Source organism: Arvicanthis niloticus, chromosome 24 (assembly GCF_011762505.2).
Source record: "Arvicanthis niloticus isolate mArvNil1 chromosome 24, mArvNil1.pat.X, whole genome shotgun sequence".
Classification (NCBI taxonomy): domain Eukaryota; kingdom Metazoa; phylum Chordata; class Mammalia; order Rodentia; family Muridae; genus Arvicanthis; species Arvicanthis niloticus.
In genome coordinates this window covers 36,298,733-36,321,904 of record NC_133432.1, presented here as the reverse complement: position 1 = coordinate 36,321,904, position 23,172 = coordinate 36,298,733, and the positions used below count along the sequence as shown (strand labels likewise).

The window sequence follows — 23,172 nt, the reverse complement described above, 5'->3', positions numbered from 1 at the left end:
ATCTGGGGGAAATCACAATTCCTCACCTCAAGCTGTACTACAGAGCATTAGTGATAAAAACTTCATGATATTGGTACAGAGATAGGCAAGAAGATTAATGGAATAGAATAGAAGACCCAGAGATGAACCCACATACCTACAGTCACTTGACCTTTGAAAAAAGATAAAAAACCATACAGTGGAAAAAATCATTTTCAATAGGTGGTGCTGGTTGAACTGGAGGTCAGCATGTAGTAAAATGCAAATGAATCCATTCTTATCTCCTTGTACAAAACTCAAGTCCCAAGTGGATCAAGGACTTCAATATAAAACCAGATAAACCAAAACTAATAGAAGAGAAAGTGGGGAAGAGCCTCAAACACAGGGGAACATGGAAAAAGTTCCTGAACATGACAGCAATGGCTTATGCTCTAAGATCAAAAATTGACAAATGGGACCTCATAAAATTACAAAGCTTCTGTAAGGCAAGGGACGCTGTCAATAAGACAAAACAACCACCTACAGATTGGAAAAAATCTTTACCAATCCTACATCTGATAGAGGGTTAATATCCAAAATTTATAAAGAACTCAAGAAATTAGACTCCAGACAATCAAATAACCCTATTAAAAATGGGTTACAAAGCTCAACAAAGAATTTTCAACCAAGGAATATCAAATATCCAAGAAGCACCTAAAGAATTGTTCAACATCTTTAGTCATTAGGGAAATGAAAATCAAACCAACCTTGAGATTCCACCTCACACCAGTCAGAATGGCTAAGACTAAAAACTAGATGACAGCTGATGTTGGCAAGGATGTGGAGAAAGAGGAACACTCCTCCATTGTTGGTGGGATTGTAAGCTTGTACACCCACTCTGGAAATCAGTCTGACAGTTCCTCAGAAAATTGAACATAATATTACCTGTGGATCCAGTGATACCATTCCTGGGCATATACCCAAAAGATGCTCCAACGTATCACAAGAACACATTCTCCACTATGTTCATAGAAACCTTATTTATAATAGCCAGAAGCTGGAAAGAGCCCAGATGTCCTTCAGCAGAGAAATGGATACAGAAAATGTGGTACATTTACACAATGGAGTATTACTCAGCTATTAAAAACAATGAATTCATGAAATTCTTAGGTGAATAGATGGGACTAGACAACATCATCCTGAGTGAGGTAAACCAATCAGAAAAGAATACACATGGTATGCACTCATTGATAAGTGGATATTAGCCCAAAATCTCACAATAGCCAAGACATAACTCACAGACCACATGAAGCCCAAGAAAAAGAAAGATCAAAGTGTGAGTGCTTTGGTCCTTTTTAAAAGGAGTAACAAAATACTCACAGGAGCAAATATGAGACAATGTGTTGAGCAGAAACTGGAGGAGAGAGCATCCAGAGACTGCCCTACCTGGAGATACCTCCCAGATGCAATCACCATATGAATACACTGTTGTGGATGTCTGGAAGTGCATGCTGACAGGAGCCTGATATACCTGTCTCCTGAAGGGCACTGACAGAACCTGACATATACAGAGGTGGATGCTCACAGCTAAACATCAAACTGACCACAGGGTTCCCAGTGGAGGAGTTAGAGAGAAGACTGAAGGAGTTGAAGAGGCCTGTGGCCCCATGGGGAAAGCAACAATACCAACCAACCAGAGTTCCCAGGGTCTAAACAGCTGGCCCGGGAACACACATGGAGGGACCCATGTCTCTAGCTGTATTTGTAAACAAGGATGGACTGGTCAGGCATCAGTGGGAGAGGAAAGCCTTGGTCCCTTGAAGGCTGGATGATCCAGTTAGAGGAAATTCAATGAAGGGGAGGTAGAAGTGGGTGGTGAGTGGGTGGGGGCACACCCTCATAGAAATAGGAGGAGGGAGAATGGGTTAAGGAGTTTCTGGGGGTGGGGAATAGGGAAAGAGATTAACATCTAAAATGTAGATAAGTAAAGTACCCAATAATAAAAAAGAAAAACAAACGAACAAACAAACAAATAATGGAACTGGCTATGGAAGTTGAACATTTGAGACTCTTTAGCAGCAATTTAACATTACCCATATTATGGGTATTCCTTATAATTGTCAAGGATAAGAGACTAAGGAATGGGCCCATGGAACTTTAAAACAATATCTTCATAAAATAAAAAAGGGGGAGATATACCCCTGTACACCACAAATTTATTTAAATTGTATTCTTTTTATTTTTTGTTTTAAAGTTTTTTTAAATTTTTGGATGCTAAGGAACTTTATGCTGAGTGTCTATGGCACTCTACAACTAGGCATGCTTATGCATAGGTGAAAGGGAAGGATTCACTTACTGGCATAAGGCATGATCCCTATCAGGTATTAAATATGGGGAAGAGGGCATGTTTGTGGTTTTTTCTGCAGGATGCTGAAGGAGCATGGTGACCACCAAAATGATGGGTGAGACATACTGATGCTAAGACAAAGAATGATGCTGACCTGTGAGCTTGCTGAGTGCCCTGAAAATGTCGACTGGGAAGCTGACTGGACGTAAGTTCCCAACCCACCATTGCTTACCTATATCCCTGATGGGACAAGCTGCCTTGCCTCAAGTTCTTAGACCTTGTGGAGCAAAGAATAAAAAAGAGAAGTTATAATGCCTCTTGTATTGTTATTAAATGTGACCAGTTATTCAGACTCAATAATGGACTGGTCTAGAAATTAATCCAATATTGGAAATAACAGTCTTCATTTGGAAGTCTGGTTCTGGACATTTTCAGAAACATACATGGAAATTAGCTGCAGTTCTCTATGATGTTATGTTAGCAAGAGATATAGTTGGGGAATGATCTGGACTTGAAACAGGTGTTAGCATATGTGTTAAGGCTCTTTTAATTGTTGAGTTAAAACAACTTTTGTTTCTTCTACAATATTTAATGTATGTTGCACTGATTATATACCTTCTAATTGTGATTGTGTTTTTAATTCCAGCATGTCAGTTATGGAGGTCTATCAACCAGCTTTTGTTTTAGTGGCCTAAGTATCACAGAACCTTGGTATTCTAAAAATAGCTTGCAAGTACTGGAAGAAATGACTCAGTCTTTAAGCAGAAGCAAGAGGGTAGTGGGCCTGATTATTGCTGGTATAACAGGTTAATTACATTAATTGCTAGCACCCCTGCTTCTGCAGTTGCTATGACACAAGAAGTTAAGACAGCTACTTTTGTTAATCATTTAGCAAAAAATGTTACTAATGTGTTGAATATACAAGAGGATTCAGATAGTCATTTGAAAGAACAGATTGATGCTCTTTATGTTATTCAAATTACTGGAAGGAGGTTCAGAATTTAAGGGTAAGGAGCCATCTCAAGTGTCATGCCAAATACCATTGTATTCATGTTACTTCTACAATTTACAGTGGTAGTCATTATAACTAAGAAAAAGTTTAATGACACTTACAGAGTATTTGGCATAATTCTAACACCTCTCTAGATGTTTTAACAATACACAGGGAGCTTATGAATTTCAAGAATGCTGCTCTACTGAGCGTTGATGTGGTAGGTATTGAAGATAAAATTACCCATGGCCTGAGGTCAGTATTTCTATTTTGGTCAAGCTTTAAGAATGGTATATATAGCTTGATCATGCTTGCCCTTTTTGTCCTGGGAATACTTTTATTCCTGCCCATTGTGTTAAAGCTTTTCTTCAACAACATCAATATGTTGGAAGCCAAGTACATGGCTTGGACCTGAAAATGGACCCCCAGACAGAGTTATTAAATTAACAGGCTGGCAAGCCAAGGACAGGTCAGATTCTGCACAGAGCCTTACCAACCTAAGACAGAAATGCATTGCTTTTGATAATGCATATTCTATGGCAGGTAAGGAAGACATTCTTGTCAGAATGACCTAAGACAGACTCAGTCTTGTTAATAAAATAAAAAAAGGGGAAGAGGCAGAGAGCCTTTGGGGCTGCTTAGAAAGAATCTGACATGGGCCAAGGACAAGGAAATGGGCTGCTTGGTAGGAATATGACATTGGCCAAGGACAAGGAAGTAGGCTTCAGGTAGGAATCTGACATTAGGCTAGAACAAAACAGTAATTTCAGGTAGAAATCTAAATTTTAGTTTAGAACAAAGAAGTAATCTCAGACAGGAACCTAAATATTAGGCTAGAATGAAGAAGGAATTTCAGACAGGAATCTAAATTTTAGGCTAGAACAAGGAAGTAGGCTTCAGACATGAAGATGACCTTGGGCTAGGACAGGGAAGTAGGCTCAGATACTTTGGTCATCCTGATAAGCACCTTAGAAACAGTGATCATGGGAGTGTTCACTCAACTGGGTTTAATGGCTTGCTTTTTCTTTGACTATTGTGTTTATTGTATTGTTTGTTCCTTGACTATTTGCATCTATGGTATTGTTAGACCCTTGAACTAGAACTGACCTTAATACATGCATGCAATTGAAAATGGTATAAAAGCATAAAGGAGGAGTTGGGATGGGATAGGGCATTCTAGGGAGGGGAAATGGGGACAGGGGATGACATCTGTATTGTAAATAAATACATTCAATAAAAATAAAAATAGTAATAATAATAAAAAGAAATATTACTAAATTTTAAATTGCACATAGAACTACACACATTAATAGTGAGTGACTTCAACACTCCACTCTCACCAATTGACAGGTCATCCAGACAAAAACTAAACAGAAATTCTGAAGCTCACAGATATTATGAATCAAATGGACATAACAGATAACTATAGAATATTTTACCCAAACACACAATCTTCTCAGCACCTCACGGATGCTTCTCCAAAACTGACCATATACCTGGTCACAAAGCAAGCCTTAACAGATAAAGAAAGTGGAAACAACTCCTTGTATTTTATCAGACTGCCATGGATTAAAGCTGGACTTCAACAAGTGTTGCTGACCTCACTGCCCCATGCTGAGCACCACTATGTTGAGGCCCACACTGCCTGGCTTGGGAGCCACTGTGTCTCAGCCTGAGCTGCTGCTCTGGTCCACAGGTCAGGGTCTAGCAAGAGAGAGAGAGAGTGGGGATGGAGGGGAAGAGATGCAAAGAATGGAGACAAGACAGAGGGTCTGATCAAGTCTATAGTCTTGTTTATTGATAGAAAATCTGGGGTATTTATACACTTTGCCACATGCCTTGTAGGCATGGGTACTTCGTGCATCTTGCAGGTGTGGATATCACATGCCTTGCAGGTGTAGATACTGCCTGTGCCTTACAGGCATGGACAAGCAGGGGAACACAGCTGAAGACACTTTACCATGTGTACCTTGCAGCTGAGGGCACTAAATAGCAAAACAAGATAGATGGGAAAAACAAGATCTTTATCAGAGTGTGCTCAGCTGTTGTAAGCTGTTAAAAACAAGTCTCTAGTCAGGGTATATGGCTCGAGATGGCTGCAAAGATGATAGCCACTTTCTGCTAGGAGTCGGCTCCCAACAAACAAGAACAGAAAACCTGAAAAGCCTACACACTAATGGAAATTGGAAAACTGTACTCAATGATCTCTGGGTTAGGAAAGAAATAATCATAGATTTTCTAGAAGTAAATAAAAATGAAGACACAATACACCTAAACACAAAGAAAACAGTTTTAAGAGGAAATTTTATAGCACTAATGGCCTCTATAAAAAAAATTAGAGAGTTCTCATCTCAACAATTTAAAAGTACACTTGAAAGCTCTAGAAAAAAGAAACAAGCACAACAAAGAGGACTAGAAGGAAATAAGCAAAATCATGGGTGAAATCAATCAGCTGGTATAACCAATGTGGAAATCAGTCTGGTGGTTCCTCAGAAAATTGGACATAGTACTGCCTGAGGACCCAGCTATAACACTTCTGGGCATATAGACAAAATATGCTCTAACATACAACAAGGATACGTGTTCCACTATGTTTATAGCAGCCTTAATTATAATAGCCAGAAGTTGGAAAGAATGCAGATGTCTTTCAACAGAGGAACTGATACAGAAAATGTGGTAGATTTACACAATGGGATATTACTCAGCTATTAAAATCAACAAGATAGATAAACCCCTAGCCACACTAAATAAAGGTCCCAGAGACAGTATCCAAATTAACAAAATCAGAATTGAAAAAGGAGACATAACAACAAAAATGGAGGACATTCAAAAAATCATCAGATCCTACTACAAAAGTCTATACTCAACGGAACTGGAAAATCTAGATGAAATGGGTGGTTTTCTAGACCAATACCACATACCAAAGTAAAACCAAGAATAGGTAAACTATCTAAACAGGCCCATATCCCATAAGGAAATAGAAGAAGTCATTAAAAACCTCCCAATCAAAAAAGTCCATGGTCAAATTCTGCATGGTCAAATGCAGAATTCTACTAGACCTTCAAAGAAGACCTTATACCAATATTCCTCAAAATATTCCATAAAATAGAAACAGAAGGAACACTATCTAATTCACTCTATGAAGCCACAGTCACTCTGACACCTAAACCACACATGGACCCAGCCAAAAAAAAAAAAAAAAAAAAAAAGAACTTCAGACAAATCTTGATTATGAATATAGATGCAAACATACTCAATAAAATTCTTGCAAAATGGATGCAAGAACACATCAAAACCATCATTCACCATGATCAAGTAGGCTTCATCCTAGGGAAACAAGGTTGTTTCATTATATGAAAATCTATTAACACAATAAACAATATAAACAAACACAAAGAAAAAAATCACATGATCATCTTCTTAGCTGCAGAAAAAGCATTGGACACAATACAACACCCTTTCATGTTAAAAAGTATTAGAGAGATCAGAAATTCAATGCCCACACCTAAACATAATAAAAGCAATATTCAGCCAACCAATAGCCAATATCAAATTAAATGGATAGATACTTGAACCAATCCCACTAAAATCAGGGACAAGACAAGGATGCCTATTCTCCCCATATCTATTCAATATAGTACTCAAAGTGCTAGCTAGAACAGTAAAAAAAAAAAACAGATCAAGTGGATATGAATTGGCAAAGAAGAAATAAAGGTATCACTATTTGCAGATAATATGATAGTATACATAAGTGACCAGAAAATTCTACCAGAGAACTTCTAAAGTGGCCAGATATAAAATTAACTCAAATAAATCAGTAGCCTTCCTTTATACAAATGATAAACAGGCTCAGAAAGAAATTAGGGAAGCAACTCCCTTCATGATAGCCACAAGTAATATAAAATATCTTGGAGTAACTCTAACCAAACAAGTGAAAGATCTTTATGACAATAACTTCAAGTCTCTCAAGAAATAAGTCAAAGGAAATCTCAGAAAATGGAGAGATCTCGCATGCTCATGGATTGGCAGAATTAACATAGTAAAAATGGCCATCCTACCAAAGGCAATCTGCAGATTCAATGTAATCCCCATCAAAATCCCAACACAATTCTTCAAATGCATGGAAAGAGCAATTCTCAAATTCATCTGGAAAGGCAAAAAACCTCTGAATAGTAAAAACAATACTTTACAATAAAAGAATGGCTAGGGGAACCACCATCCCTGACCTCAAGACTTACTACAAGGGAATAGTGATAAAAATTGCACAGTATTGGTACAGAGACAGACACATTGACCAGTGGAATAGAATTGAAGACCCAGAAATAAAATTACATACTTATAGGCAATTGATCTTTGACTAAGAAGCCAAACATATGCAATGGAGAAAAGAAAGCATCTTCAACAAATTGTGCTATTCTTTGAAGTAAGTAAACTATTTTTTTTGCCAGACCCATTATCTGTTATTTTTTTCAGATATTTTACATATTTACCTTTCACTGTCATCTCCTCTTCCTTTCTCCCCCCAAAACCCATTATCTCATACCCCCTCTTCCAATTTTTATGAGGGTGTGCTCCCATCATTCTCCCAATCCCGCCTCCCTGCTCTCACATTCCCCAACACTAGGGATCCAAACTTTTGGGGACCATGGCCCTCCACTTCTACTGTTGCCTAACGAGGCCACCCTCAGTTACCTATACAAGCGGAGCAATGAGTCCCTCCCTTTCTGTTCTCAGGCTGGAGGTTTAGCCCCTGGGAGCTCTGGTTGAGTATTTTGCTACTCCTTCTAAAGTAAAACCAAAGCACCCACATGTGTCTATGCATTGTGTCTTAGGTATTGTTAACCTTTGGGCTAATATCCACTTATCAGTGAGTGCATGCCATGTATGTTCTTTTGTGATTGGGTTACCTCACTCAGGATGATATTCTCAAGCTCCATCCATTTGCCTAAGAATTTCATGAACTCATTGCTTTTAATAGCTGAGTAGTGCTCCATTGTGTAAATATACCACATTTTCTGTATCCATTCTTCTGTTGAAGGACATCTGGGTTCTTTCCAACTTCTGGAAATAAGGCTGCTATGAACATAGTGGAGCATGTGTCCCTGCTGTATGTTGAAATATCTTTTGGGTATATGCCCAGAAGTGGTATAGCTGGGTCCTCAGGTAATACTATGTTCAATTTTCTGAGGTACCGCCAGACTGATTTCCATAGTGGTTGTACCAGTTTACAATCCCACCAACAATGGAGGAGTGTTCCTCTTTCTCCACATCCTCGCCAGCATCTGCTGTCACCTGTGTTTTCAATCTTAGCCATTCTGACTGGTGTGAGGTGGAATCTCAATGTTGTTTTCATTTGCATTTCCCTGATGACTAGGGATGTTGAACACTTCTTTAGGTGCTTCTCAACCATTTGAGATTCCTCAGTTGAGAATTCTTTGTTCAGCTCTGTACCCCAATATTAATAGGGTTATTTGATAGTCTAGAGTCTAATTTCTTCAGTTCTTTGTATACCTTGGATATTAGCCTTCTATCAGTTGTAGGATTGGTAAAGATCTTTGCCCACTCCGTTGGTTGCCTCTTTGTCCTATTGATGGTGTCCTTTGCTTTACAGAAGCTTTGCAGTTTTATGAGGTCCCATTTGTCAATTCTTGATCTTAGAGTGCAAGCCATTGGTGTTCTGTTCAGGAACTTGTCCCCTACGCCCATGTGTTTGAGGCTTTTCCTTATTTTCTCTTCTATTAGTTTTAGTGTAGCTGGTTTTATGTGGAGATCCTTGATCCACTTGGAGTTGAGCTTTGTACAAGGAGATAAGTATGGATCAATTTGCATTCTTCTACATGTTGACCTCCAGTTGACCAGCACCATTTGTTGAAAATGCTGTCTTTTTTCCACTGGATGGTTTTAGCTCCTTTGTCAAAAATCAAGTGACCATAGGTGTGGGGGTTCATTTCTGCATCTTCAATTCTACTCCATTGATCTTCCTGCCTGTCTCTGTTCCAATACCATGCATAATTTTTTAAAAAGGAAAAAGGACACCCACTTACTCCCTTTGAACTCGATCTCAGAAATAAAATTAAAGACTTTTCCCATTAAAAATAGTAGAATTGTTAAGGAAGTTACATTGTTGGATACAAACCCAACACAGGGAAATCAGTATCATTTCTGTATACAGCTAGTGAAATAACTAAAATAAATCAAGGAAGTAATATCTTTTTAAAATAGTTACCTCAAACTACTGCTGTAAATCTCTATCTTCTGAACTATACTGTCTCATCTTTATGAGACCAACCATACTACTTGCAAGAGACCATCATGATCAGGCCTATGGAATTACCCCCTAGAAAATACCCCCTAGAAATAGAGGGGGAGGATTTTCATTGTACACTAACTTTAATATCAGGCCTTTTCTCCTAGCCATATTTATTCAATTCTGCCATAATTATGTTTAGTCTTAGGATCTTTGGGAGTTGTTTGAATACTTGGGATGTAGGAAGTTAACTGAGAGGAGCTCTCCAGCCACAGGGAAACCTTTATCTATATTGTGTACACACTTACACTGCAGCTGATTTAGAGCCACCCACACTCTTGTTCATAACTCTTTACCTATGTTTTATAAGTCAGCCTAATAAACTCATAGATTTTTATAATGAAGTAGGTTGGAATTGAACTTTGGTTTATCCTTGGCATCTTAGGAAATGATTAGTATTGCCTGTCACCCCTAACCCCTCAGGGATAAAGAATTCTTAAAACTGCCTAGAAATTAAGGTCTAGAAATAAATTTAGTCAGCAAATAGAATAATATCTACAATGAAAAATACAAGACATTGGGTAAAGAAACTAATGAAGAATCCCCCATGCTAATGGATTAAAAACATAAGAATTATCACATTATTACACTGCACAAAAATATCCTCAGAGTCACTTCAATTTGCATCAAAATACCAAATCTCTGATATAAAGATGGCAATGTTAAAATTCATATGAAGTATCAAATGATCCCAGATAATCAAAATAATCCTGAATCTAAAATAGAAAGCAAGGTATAAGAAATTATCTACATTTTAACTTATCACAAATCTATAACATCAAAAGAAGCATGATACTGTCAAAAATTTGGATCCAAAGACTTCTGTGTAGAAATTACTTTAAATCCTTGCCGTGGGTTTCTATCCCACCTTTCATTATTATATAGATTTTTATGGCTCTGCTAATTTTGGTAGTTTGTTCTTCTTCCTGCATGTTCTTCTCTTCCTCTGACCCTAAGCCCAGGAAACTTAAATCCTAGTCATGACTCTTCTGCCCAGTAATGTTATGTGCAGGTCCCCAAGACCTGGAATCTGTACATAGCCCCTCTGATACTGCCCCATGCTATTTCTGATTGGTGAATAAAGATGCCAACAGCTAGTAGCTGGGCTATACATAGGAAAATAGATTCTAACAGTATGACGGTAGGCATCTGCCTAGCTCTTGTGTTATTTAAGGCTTGTTGTAAATAAAGATTGTGTGAAGTAGAAACCTAATTTCTTTGGAAAGTCAATTATATCAAATGATGTTTTGCTGGAGCACATGGATAAAAGGATGTCTTGCTAAGGCAGACATAGGGAAGAATGTTTTCCTGAAGCAGACACCAGAGAAAGGATGTTCTACTATAGCAGGCACATGAGAGGATGCTTGATGAATGAGTATAAATATGACCCCACAGATAATGGGAGATGAGCACTGAGTATTGATTTGGTTTGCTCTGTGTTGCTAGTCTTCACTTATGAAATGCATATATTAGTGCTGTTGAGCTCAACTTGCAGTAATGCCATCATTTAGAGAAACTCACCCATGAACTGCTAGTGAGGTTCCTACAGCAGCTTACCACTTTGGCAGCTTCACCTCAAGCTGGTGGGAGAGCCTTGTTGTTTCTTCAGGATTGAACTACAGCTGATAGTTCATGCTTGCTATCTGCCTGCCTAGAGGACTGGTTTGCAGCTGCTGGGTCATGTTTGGTATTTGCTATGGGACTGAGCTGCTTCCAACGAAGATGGAGCTCTCCCCCAAAGAACTATTGTTGAACAGGTCCACTTCCCCCACCCCCATATTCTAATAACTTTTCTCTTTTACTGTCTCTGCTAGGTGGTAGTCTAGAGGAGAGGTTGAATCCTTATTAAAAGTAGGTCACAAAAAATTTATGCCTACAGTTGTGGTTTTTTTTAAATCTGGGAAGTCAATGATCAAGGTTGTGTAGACGGCCCAGACCAGGGTCTAAATAACTTCTACAATACTTCCGGGTAAGAAGGATGATTAAAAACTATGGCAGAAGTGGTTGATCAGTTGGGAAATCTGCCTTCATCAGACCGACCTGTAAGCAAGTCTATAGAGCATATTCTTGATTAATGACTGATTTGGGAAGGCCCGGATCACTTTAGGGGAACTACTGCTAGACAAGTGGTCCTTGGTTGTAGGAGACAGAACAAGCCATGGGAGCCAGCCAAAGAGTAGCATTGTTCCATGGTCTCTGCTTTAGTTCCTGCCTTCAGGTTCCTGATGTCCTGACTTCCTGCCTCTGATGGATAGTGATTTGGAAATGTAAAATGAAATGAACATTTCTTTCCAAACTTGATTTTGGTCCAAGTGTTCATCACTGCAACAGAAAGCAAACTAGAACATCTGGTATAGGTAGACAATAGAATATTCCTTGTATTTAAAGAAACACAACAAAATCCTACATTTGAATCTAGGTGGATGAAATTAGATGGCTAAGTTAAAAAGATCAGGCATAAAAAAATAAATACAAGCTGTTAGTCAAAGTGGAAACTAACAGGCATTGTTGATTTCATATAAGAAAAGAGTAAAATAGAGAGCAAAGTTGCAGGACAAATTGGGTACAAACAGTTTTGTGATTCAATGCAGCAATACAGTTAAATTAGATGGGACGTGTTCAGAGCGGTATGGTCATATGCTGGCAATATATTTAGACAGTGCTTTCCTCAACATAGTAGAATGATGGTGATTAGTAAAATTTACAATGGATTTTAAAATAGGTAGAAAAAACTAAATGTTCAGAAAAATAGTAAGTAAAATTTTTTTGAGATGATGGGTAAATATGAGAGATATAAAGAATTATAATTTAGTCTGCCATTATGGGTCTGTCTGGGGAGAGTAAACATCCATTCATGTCTTACAGGAAAAGTACAATCATTGGATCTGGTCGTCAGGGCCATACCTGAGGTTTATAGGCATTTGCTCACATTTTCCCAAGAAAAATTAACACTACAGTTTGAATTACCCTATGCACACCACACAACTATTTTGAATCTCACTCATACCAGTTTATAATAAAGCTCACGGTAGTACAGACCACAAGGAGCAGCATCTATAAAGCATAGAAAGTAAGGTTCCTATAAATAAAATTCTTATATCACTCTGGAAAATGTGAAGATATGTCTTTAATCTTTAAATATTTCCAAAATTAAATGTTTCATAAAAATGTACATGAAGCAATAATTATATTAGTCATGGTTTTGTATTAAGGGATCATGAATCAACCCTTGGCAGAAGAATTAAATAGTTGAAATTCTGGTGACATCAGAGGCTACGTGCACAGCATGAGTGAAGGCCATGAGATCCAGTCAAAAGAGGTTCTTTAGTGTTAGTGTTTGAGCAAAATTTCATTGAGGCTGTTGATCTAGTGTCCAGAGAAAACATCGCAGGGAGGCAAAAGTTAAAAAACTGTCAGCAAGAAAAAAATTTTTCTCTGTGGATACAAATACTCCATAGGGAAATAGCATGCTCAGATGTGAAATCATAAGAGAAATCTGTGCTTAATGAGAAGACATTCAAAGATGTAACTATATCCCTTCTACTTTTGCTGAGCATGTGCAACCTCTGTCTGATCAGGGCGTGGCTGTTTCCTTTGTTATCACCATTAACTCAGGGAATAGAACTTCATCTCTTCTTTCCATCTTGTCTCATTATATTATAACTTTTGTCTCCACTTTCAGCCATCTGGAGGAAAATTTAGATTTTGACACAGAGACGTCCCATCTGAAAAGCACCCAGGTTAGGTTGGTAACAGAGCTGATGTGGCAGGAAAAACCCTGAGGGAGGGAAGGAAAACCATTTAACTACAGTCACCCTGGAACCAATCCAGATCCTGTCAGAGATGGAAGCTGGCTGAGATTGTTTACTAGCTTTTTCTAGTAATTCAGTTATATATTCACCATAAAAGAGGGGGGAATGAACACTGAACTCATCCATCTACCATTGATGATGGGCTGATGGTGATGGAGCTCAATTGTAAGATACAGGAGCTGAGCAGTTTCAGATACTGTGTGTGAGTAGGATACAGGAGCTGAGCAGTCTCAGATGCTGTGTGTGAGTAGGATGCTTGTCAAATGTTGCTGTGGTTAATTGGGTGGAAAAGAGAATCAAGGTACTGCATGTGGAGAGTTGTAGAAGAGAAGAAAGGTATGTCTAGATTGTGAGTTGGAAAACTGTTTGTCTTCCTTTTTATTGTATTGGATGTTTTCTAGTTTTCATAGCTTCTGTTTAATCTCCAGTATATGGTTCATGTACCTTTGCAGTGCTGAAATATTTCTATCTTCTTACCTTTGAGTTTCTCACTTTAATCAAGATGATTTTTATTTATCTACCAGAAACATCTCCTCATGTTCCCCTCTAATGTCTTCTTTAACTTCATAATACTGTTGTTTCCTGAGTTACATTAATCATATGTGAAATAGAGGACCAATTTTATTTTCCTTCCACTGGATAGCCAGTGATGCCAACTTTTATCTAAGCATGGAAGATTTTCTAATTCCATTAAGATACAACATTGTTATGTGTTAAATGTTCATGTACCCTGAGGGCATTTATGTATTAAGATTCTGCTGTGGATCACACAGTGAGGGGACCATTCTTTAATGGGTAGGTAATTGCCAAGATAATTGCCAAGTAAAGATCAATCTGTACTGGGAACATTTGATTGCTAATATTATAGATGATGATATTATAAATGGCCTTTAATATAATTACTGATACCACAGTCAATTTTGATTAGTCCTGTTTTTTAAAACTCACTGAATTTTTTTATGTTTTTTTACCCATTCTTGCTATGCACCATGTTCTTTTCTTACTTTCTATTTTATATAATGCAGAAATATTCAAAAACACATTGAAATTTAACAGATAAGCAAAGCCATAGAGTGCCTGCTCATAAGGATCTTACTTTAAGAGGCTGTCACAGCACATCAGAATAAATGAAGGTACATGTGATGCCCTGCGTGTTAGCCACACAAAGTTTCACAGGAAATATTCTGGAGGCATCTTTGCATGTTGGGTGGAGCTCCAGGCAGGACCACACTGTTCCCTTTAGATCTAACCAAAGATATCAAGTTGCAAGACACACAATAATGCACCCACACACCCACAAATATATATTTATTATTTCATATATATATGTATGTATTATTTTCATACACACACACATATATATCAAACTTTGTGTACCTTTCTATTTGATATGCCAGCTTTTTATCCTCTTTGAAGACTTGTATGTTCTTTGAGCTCCCTTAATGCTTCACCTAATGCCACCCCTTCTAAATTCCATGCTTGTCCTTAACTTAAAAGTGATTACATATATAAATGTATTTGACATGGCCCTGCATCCACACAAAAGGAATCTGGGTCACCTCACTTAGTATTAGACTTCCAATGCCTGTCCACTTCCTTCAGAGAAATGCAACTTAATTCTGGTAGCTTGCCTGTCATATTTTCTTTATAATCTTGTGATATAAGTTTGAAAAACATAATATTAGTGTGGTACTCATAGATCACAGCATAATGCAGACACTCAACCATTAAAGTGATGGATGACAATAGCAAAAACTTCAATATTCAAGAATGTGTGGGGATTATTCTTACTAAGTTGGAAGGGTATAGACTGACCTACAAAACAAATCTATCAGCCTGTAAGGGAGTTGGATTTCTAGATTGGATTAACTAAGATGGATCATATTTCTTAAATGTGGGTGACACCAGTCTGTGGGAAGCCTGCCTAAAAATGAGAAATGTGAGCTGAGCGCCAGCATTGACCTCTATCTGCTTCATGACTGTGGATGAAATGTGACAAGCCATCTCTGGTTCCTTCCTGCATCCCTTCTTGGCCATGATGTGCCCGAAAAGCAAGAGCAAATAACATTTCCTTCTGTTAGTATTATTAGCTATTTTTCATGGTTATGGGAAAAACAACAAATTTAGTTTTGAAGACAAGTTAAAATAAAAATGCAATGATGCATGACCACAGAAACATCATGGCATCTTAATATTTCAGCAGCAATAAAGCCACTTCATTCTGTAATATATTCTCCTATTAATTAATTTCATTATCCTTACATCAGGTTAGACTTATACATTAAAATAATCACTTTCCTTGGGGCACTTCATCAGCTGTTCCACCTACAAGGCACATATGTACTCATTCAGGTAACATAGCTCCCTTATTATCTTTCAAGGATCTCTTTTCATTTTTTTCCTATCTTTTCCCCTTAATTCTCAGTACAAAATCTCTCTCTCTCTCTCTCTCTCTCTCTATATATATATATATATATATATATATGACTATATACATATATACATATATATGTATATATATAGTCTTATATGCAGCTTTGTTTTCTTTCATAGTAACTGTCAACAACTGACATCTTTTTTACACAATCACTTTAGATATTTGTTTGTTTTAATCTGCTTGTGTTATTTCATTCTCCTTTGATTTAAAAAAACATTTGCATTCTGCACAGATCATTTATTGCCTGGGCACTGACTATGGCATTAGCATAACTAATTTATATTCCTCAAATGCAGGAGAGGGTTAGCACTCAAAACTTATGACCTTTTGGGAAAAGTATGAGTGTGTCAAGAGGTGTTTAAATCATTCATGGAAATGTTATGGACCATTGCAGATTCCATTCATACTTAAACTCTTGTAATTCAAGTCTTAGGTATAGGATATACATGGCAGTGTTTGTCCAATGTGCAATTGTTTCACATATTTTCATGTGCTCTCTCTTTTTATTAGTCACAAGACTAAATGGGGTCTGAGAACAACTCACAAATTTCACATTTTATCCTTCTGGGGATTTCAAAGAACCCAAGACTCCAGGCTTTCTTATTTGTGCTGTTCCTGGCCATGTACTTGGTCACCATGCTTGGGAACCTGCTCATTGTTGTGGCAACAATTTCAAGCTCCCATCTGCATACACCTATGTACTTCTTCCTCTCCAACCTATCCATTGTGGATGCCTGCTTCACTTCTACAACTGTCCCAAAGATGTTGGTGAATATAAACACAAAAAGTAATGTCATCACATATAAGAACTGCATTGCCCAAATGCATTTCTTCATACTCTTTTCAGGGCTGGAAATATTTCTGCTGACTTTGATGGCCTATGACAGGTATGTGGCCATCTGTCACCCCCTGCATTATACTACCATCATGAGCTCCCAACTCTGTTTGCTGATGGTCCTAGCATCCTGGATCATGAATATCCTCCACTCCATAACACAAAGCTTAATGACATTGCGGCTGACCTTCTGCACAGATTTGGAAATCCCACACTTTTTCTGTGAACTTAATCAAGTGGTGCAAAATGCTTGCTCTGATACCCTTCCCAATGATGTGGTTATCTATTTTGCAGCTGTGCTGTGGGCTTGTTGTCCCCTGATGGGAATCCTTTACTCTTATTTCAAGATATTTTCCTCCCTACGTGCAATCTCATCACTTCAGGGGAAGTACAAAGCATTTTCTACCTGTGCATCTCACTTGTTAGTTGTCTCTCTATTTTATTGCACAGGACTTGGGGTTTACCTCAGCTCTGCTTCAACAAAAAACTCACAGTCAACTGCAAGAACCTCTGTAATGTACAGTGTGGTCACACCCATGCTCAACCCCTTCATCTATAGCCTTAGGAATAAAGATATAAAGAGGGCTCTGAGAAAAATGTTGGGCTGGAAGAAAGAGAAGAATCCTTTACTAAGGTGCTAAGCATGAGTACATGTATATGATAACACAGCATATTGCTCTCTTCTGGGACCTTGAAAATAGAACATGCTTCTTCTGATTTATTGAGGGTTTCTCATTTTCTGATTTCAGCTTTTGTATACAATTCAATTGTATGATCCACTTTATTACCTTCTGAATGCACTATGACTTTCATTCTTCTCTATCTTTTCCTTTTCCATTTTCCCCAACATTTAAAAAATAGATGAAAAACGCCCAGAAATCCCTACTCATCAAAGATAAAAATGTTTAGATACCATTTCATCACCAGAGACATGTCTCAGACTCAGAATTTAATAATTTTATTTATTATTCATGGGTGTGTGACTGTGTGGTACATGCATACTGACCCACATGCTATAACAAGTGTGTGGATGTCGGAGCTCATCATTCTGGAGTTAATTCTCAGCTCCCATTTTTAGATGTGTTCCTACTTCTTAAAATATGTGTTTCAAATCATCAGGTTTTCTCAGCAACTGCCTTTATTTATTGGGATATTTGCTTTCCATAGACTCAGTCATTTTAAGTTGTAGTAAAGAGTATAAATTTTACTGCTATGAGGAAACATTACATTTTGCAATTATGGCCCTATGTATGTATAACTTTATGGTGGAAAATATTAGAGACTAGATTGTTTCAGTGTTTGGTTTATCATTTCATGATGTTTCACTGGCTTAACCATCTTTCCTGATAATGTTAACATAATTAATTGGCATTTATAATGGTTTGTAATTGAAGGGTTTTTAATATTTAGGATCCTGTGTCTATTTTGACTCAGTGTCTATAGTTCCTATGGTAATGTCTGGTAAATAAGCTAAAAATTGTCTAATCCACAGACTTTCACAAGCAAATTTGTACACGTATGTGATTCAGATAGAATTTTAATAATATTGATATATAGATGACAAAGAGATCAGTGATATAGTCAGCTTTTTTCTTATCCAGTCATCCAATAACTAATTACTCAGGTGGTTTCCTTATAATGGTGATTGTGAATAGTACAATAAGCATGTGTTGATATGTGGCTTTTTGTTAATTTCATTTACTTCCTACCATTGGTAAATTCAATAATATGACACTGTATCACAACTTTTCTTCATGTTGCCATTGGGGAGCCAAGTAATGAATTTCTTTTCTGTCACTTTTTATTCTTATACATTTTTTGCAAACTAACAAAGTATAACACATCACTACATACTAAAAGATCACATGAGACCACAGACTAGAGTGCCATGGTTTTATATTCAAAGGAACACAACACCTCTCTTGTATAAAGTGGTAGCCATTTTCTAGAAATAAAAAAGCAATGTACTAGCAATACTCGAAGTTTCAAGGGACCTAGACTTAAGAGAAAATTTTAATTGGCTCTAGTACTTATTATAAGATAATAGAAAATTCTTGAATACAGAAAAATTGGTGGATAAGAAATAATGAAGTGATTTCCCTGCCTTATATCCAGATCATCTGGGAACAGACTCTTCAGGAAACATTTTCATTGCACACATAACAATGTCCCACGGGGTTTGGAGTGTGCAGGAGGTGGTTTAACAAGAGAAATGTGCCTAATGAGCACATTTCTGTCTCTCTGATTGCTATCCTTCAGATTGTGCAGCATTGTTCTGGATAGGAAATAATTTTTTTTGTAAAATTTTAATAGTGGCTTAGGAATCATTGCCTTCATTCAGAGGCCAGAGAACAACTTGAAGAAGTCAATTTTCTCTTTCCACCATGTTGGTGGGACTTGGGAAATCAAACTCAGGTCATCAAACTTGGTGGCAGGCAACTTTACCTGATAAAGCACTTTCTCAGTTGGAGAATATAGACTGTAAGGTTGCAGTTTCTGGGATCCAAGTCTTTCCTTTGGCTCATGGTTATCAGTTTTAAAGAAGCTATGTTTGAGGTATCCTGTGTTCTCTTTAACAACATTTCCTTACTTAGCTTTCAACTGACCGTGGACATTCCTTCAGCATGTGAATGGTATGGAAGAAGCTATGTTGCTTAACACAATTATGTAGACTAAGCCATCAATTTAGGCAAGACTGCCAGACCCAGCTATTTGTCTTCTTGATTTATCATCCTTGTTCTTACTCTAAACCCTACCATTTGGGACCCTTATTGCTGCAGATTAGGGTCAGTATAACCCTCAGATTGATACCCAGTCACCTATAAACAATATATCTTGTACACAGAACTGAGTAAGGAGATTAAAGAATCTATGTGCATCATCTGATCAGCATGGTTTAGGCCAGTCCTTTCTTCAGGAGACACTACTTAATAGAAATCATAAAACCCAACAAGTATATTTCAAAGAATACTTTTTAAAAAGTGGTTCTTTGAGTCATATACAGGATTCTATTTTGAAGTGAAAAGGAGTAAAGCCAAATCTTCATATAAGTGGCAAAGCCTTGGCTATAGTTTTAGAAATAAGAACAGGGTTAAACAGTTCAGATGAGGATTCAAATATGTTAGTAATCCCCAAAAGTAACAATATGACTCTTGATCATCATGTTCCAGAGCTACTTAACAAGAAGGGTAAATGTTGTTACTGAACTCTAATTCAAATTGGTGTGGTACCATTTAGTGGATTACATATGATTCTTTAAATACAGATCAAGAATAACTCTACTTTTCTGGAATCTATATTGAAAAAGAAACCTAAATCTTTGATGTTCCCACAGTTTATACATCAGCATTTAGAAATCAGGCCTTGGTGTGTCAACATCCAAGGTTCTCACTTAATCTAACAAAACCTTAAGTCACAAACTCATGACAATAAACCTCAGGGATAACCTGGCAATGATATTGGTATTATAATTATAGCATAATCAATTATAAAAGCTGAAAAGTTTAGCATTTTATCCCAATGGCTACCTCCATTGGTGAACTGAACCAGTGTTTCTGGACACCCATGAAAATTACAATCACAAAAGCAAAGTAGGGAATTCAACATCACTTACCCTCCTGTAGAAAAGTATTGTCCCAACAAAAGGCAGAGGCTTGGGGCCAGGAATTCCTAGCTTCTTAAAAAGTCCATGAGTAGAAGTTCCATAACTAAAACATGAAGGAAAAAACCAGGTCATATATATATATATATATATATATATATATATATATATATACATACATATATATGTATGTATATATACATATATATATATGTTTGTGTGTGTATATATGTATATATATATATATGTGAGTGTATGCTCACACATTCACATGCATGAATAAACACATTCATTTATATATATATATACACGTATATATATACATATATATAGAGAGAGAAAGGTATTGATACATGTACAAATATACATTTACACAAGTACTAACTTATGTAAATTTTTGACTCAATATTCATGAATATATACATGTGTATATATATTTATGTGAATATATATTCTTAATGCAAATATTGACAATTACTAGACTCTATCCAGGGAGGAACCAGTTGTGCAGAATTTACCAAAAACACTTAGAGTAATAATACCCTTCACATTCCAATTTAGTGTAAACTTTTAGATTAATAGTTGATGTTTCTAGTCATAGAGTTAATATGTAATACAACTTTATAAGCTTGAATTTGAATGTTACTGAGAAGCTTATAGACTTAGGAATAAGTACAGATAACCAGGGCTCACACACTTAGGAAGTAAGTGCCAATAACTAGTATGTGTAATCTGAAATGCAAGATCCACAAGATTCCTCTTTGATGTTATATAAGCAGTAAACAATGAGTTTGCTCAGCAGAAAAGGATAGTTAACTGATTAAGCTTTCAAATAAGACTATCTGAGCTGTCCTGTTTCATAGCATGAAAACTGCTCAGAGCTTCCAGCATGCAGCTTTTAAGATGGAGGAAGGCTCAGCAGTTAAGAACATTTGCTTCTCTTTTAGAGGTACCAGGTTCAGTTCCCCAAACCCACATGCCAACTCAAAACAGCCTATAATTTCAGTTTCTGGGAATCCAATGCCTTATTATGACTTCCATGTTTATCATACATGTAGGAAAAACAGTAACACGCACAAAACTATTTTTTAAAGATAGAGTGTTTGCGAGTCACTATTTGTTTAGGTGTGGTATTTTGATGATGCAGACACCTTTGAGTCATTCGTACTCCTGAAAGTACTGTTTAAAACAAATTACTGTGATAAAGCTTTTGTCTCTCCAAGGTAGCATTGGTGACATACTAAAGTCATAGGATGTTTTCTTCCATTTTCCCAAGAATAGTTGAATGGCACAATGAGTTACCCAAATGATATCACAAGGCAACAAACTACACAAAGCATCATATCTCTGTCCTGTTTCTTTCAAGGATTTCTGTACTGAGTTCATCAGCTACAGGCACTTAGTTAACTGACTTGATAACACAACAATCTCTAATCTCTGAACAAACAGGCTGGAGGCAGAATAATCTTTAACATCTCTAGTGTAGCGATTGTGAGTTCTAGATCCTACAAACCTTGCTATCCTAATGTGACAAACAAATTACAGACTAATAACAAAAAACAAATCAAGAGAAATACCTGAGTAACCATATGAAGCCTGGTCTTAATCTCACAACATTGGTTCCTAAACAAGAATTGAGACAGTATGGCTGTAAAGCTCAATGAGATAAATGATTTAGATACAGAATATTTTTATAATCATCTTTGGCAGTATGAATTTCCATTGTAAAATATCTTTTGTTTTCCAACAGGAAACAAGGGCCTAAGAATTATCTCAACTACTGGGATATAATAAAGAGGAGTCCAATGCACTACTCACAGGTAGAGAAGCACCAGGATAGTAAGCAAGAGTGCCCATGTTTCCATGGAAAAGTTTGGAATCAGGTCCATTGCTTTTTTCTTTCAACAAATCTATTCTCTGACTTTTTTTTAGCAGGTAAAGACTTTTGTTCCCCATCTGAGTCCAATTGTGTATCTCCAATGCCAATCTGCAGTATTTATGTGCTAGGACAAAAGTTGGAATAGTCAATATTGCCAGTAGAACGACGAACTCTCTATCCTAATTACTGAAAAAATGTTTTTTCTCTTTACTTGACAGTTAACAATTGTCCATATTAACTCACATTGTGACTTTTTATAGTTATTTATTCAGGAAAATAATAAATGACTAAACCTATGGTCTAGGTAAGACCAAATATCATAAATTTTTTAATAAAAAATATAGTAAAGTGATTAATGCTAAATTTTTATTGGATGTTTATGTGAAAGCCTGCATTGGAAAGCTCATTAAATATATGCACACAAGCTCCATTTGTAAGTGTTTACACATGCAAACATTCCAGATCTCTGGAACACTTGGAATATCTCAGAAAGTGAAGCATCACATTTCATAACAAAGTTTAAAAAAACACTATAAATAAATCAACTTATTCTCAGATAAACTAAAACTTCTCATGCATTTCTTTTATTGTCTTCTTTTGCACAATTCATGTTTTCTGTACCTTTTCATCTTACATGGTCATTATTAATGTAATAGTCTTGACATTGCTCATTATTGTGTTCCCAGTCCAAGTGTCCTGGTGTACAGGCAGTAGGCAAAACAACAATAAACATAATATAAAAATAAACCTTTTATTACAAATAAAAATGTGTTTGTGGACATATTTCATTTTCACATTTTTGTAGTATTATTTTCTTTCATTTTCATAGTAATCTACATTCTGTGCATCATCTGTAGCTGAAGAAGTGTGGCATCTTCTATTTTGGACTACTGAAGAAGCATCATATAAACACTCTTATTGTAACACCAGTGAGTGAATCCATAGCATGTGGGATATTTAACATAATAAGCATTATCACTAATCCCAGAGATTACAAAAAACACT

At 36.8% G+C, this 23,172-nt stretch overlaps 1 protein-coding gene across 1 annotated transcript; it reads left to right on the top strand.

Annotated features, from left to right (window-relative positions):
- Positions 1–13,106: 13,106 nt before the first annotated feature.
- Positions 13,107–20,412, top strand: LOC143438125 (olfactory receptor 7A40-like). Its single transcript, XM_076923712.1, has 2 exons — positions 13,107–13,751; positions 16,363–20,412. Exon 2 carries the CDS (start codon positions 16,375–16,377, stop codon positions 17,326–17,328), a length of 954 nt encoding a protein of 317 aa, XP_076779827.1. The 5' UTR covers positions 13,107–13,751; positions 16,363–16,374; the 3' UTR covers positions 17,329–20,412.
- Positions 20,413–23,172: the final 2,760 nt, after the last annotated feature.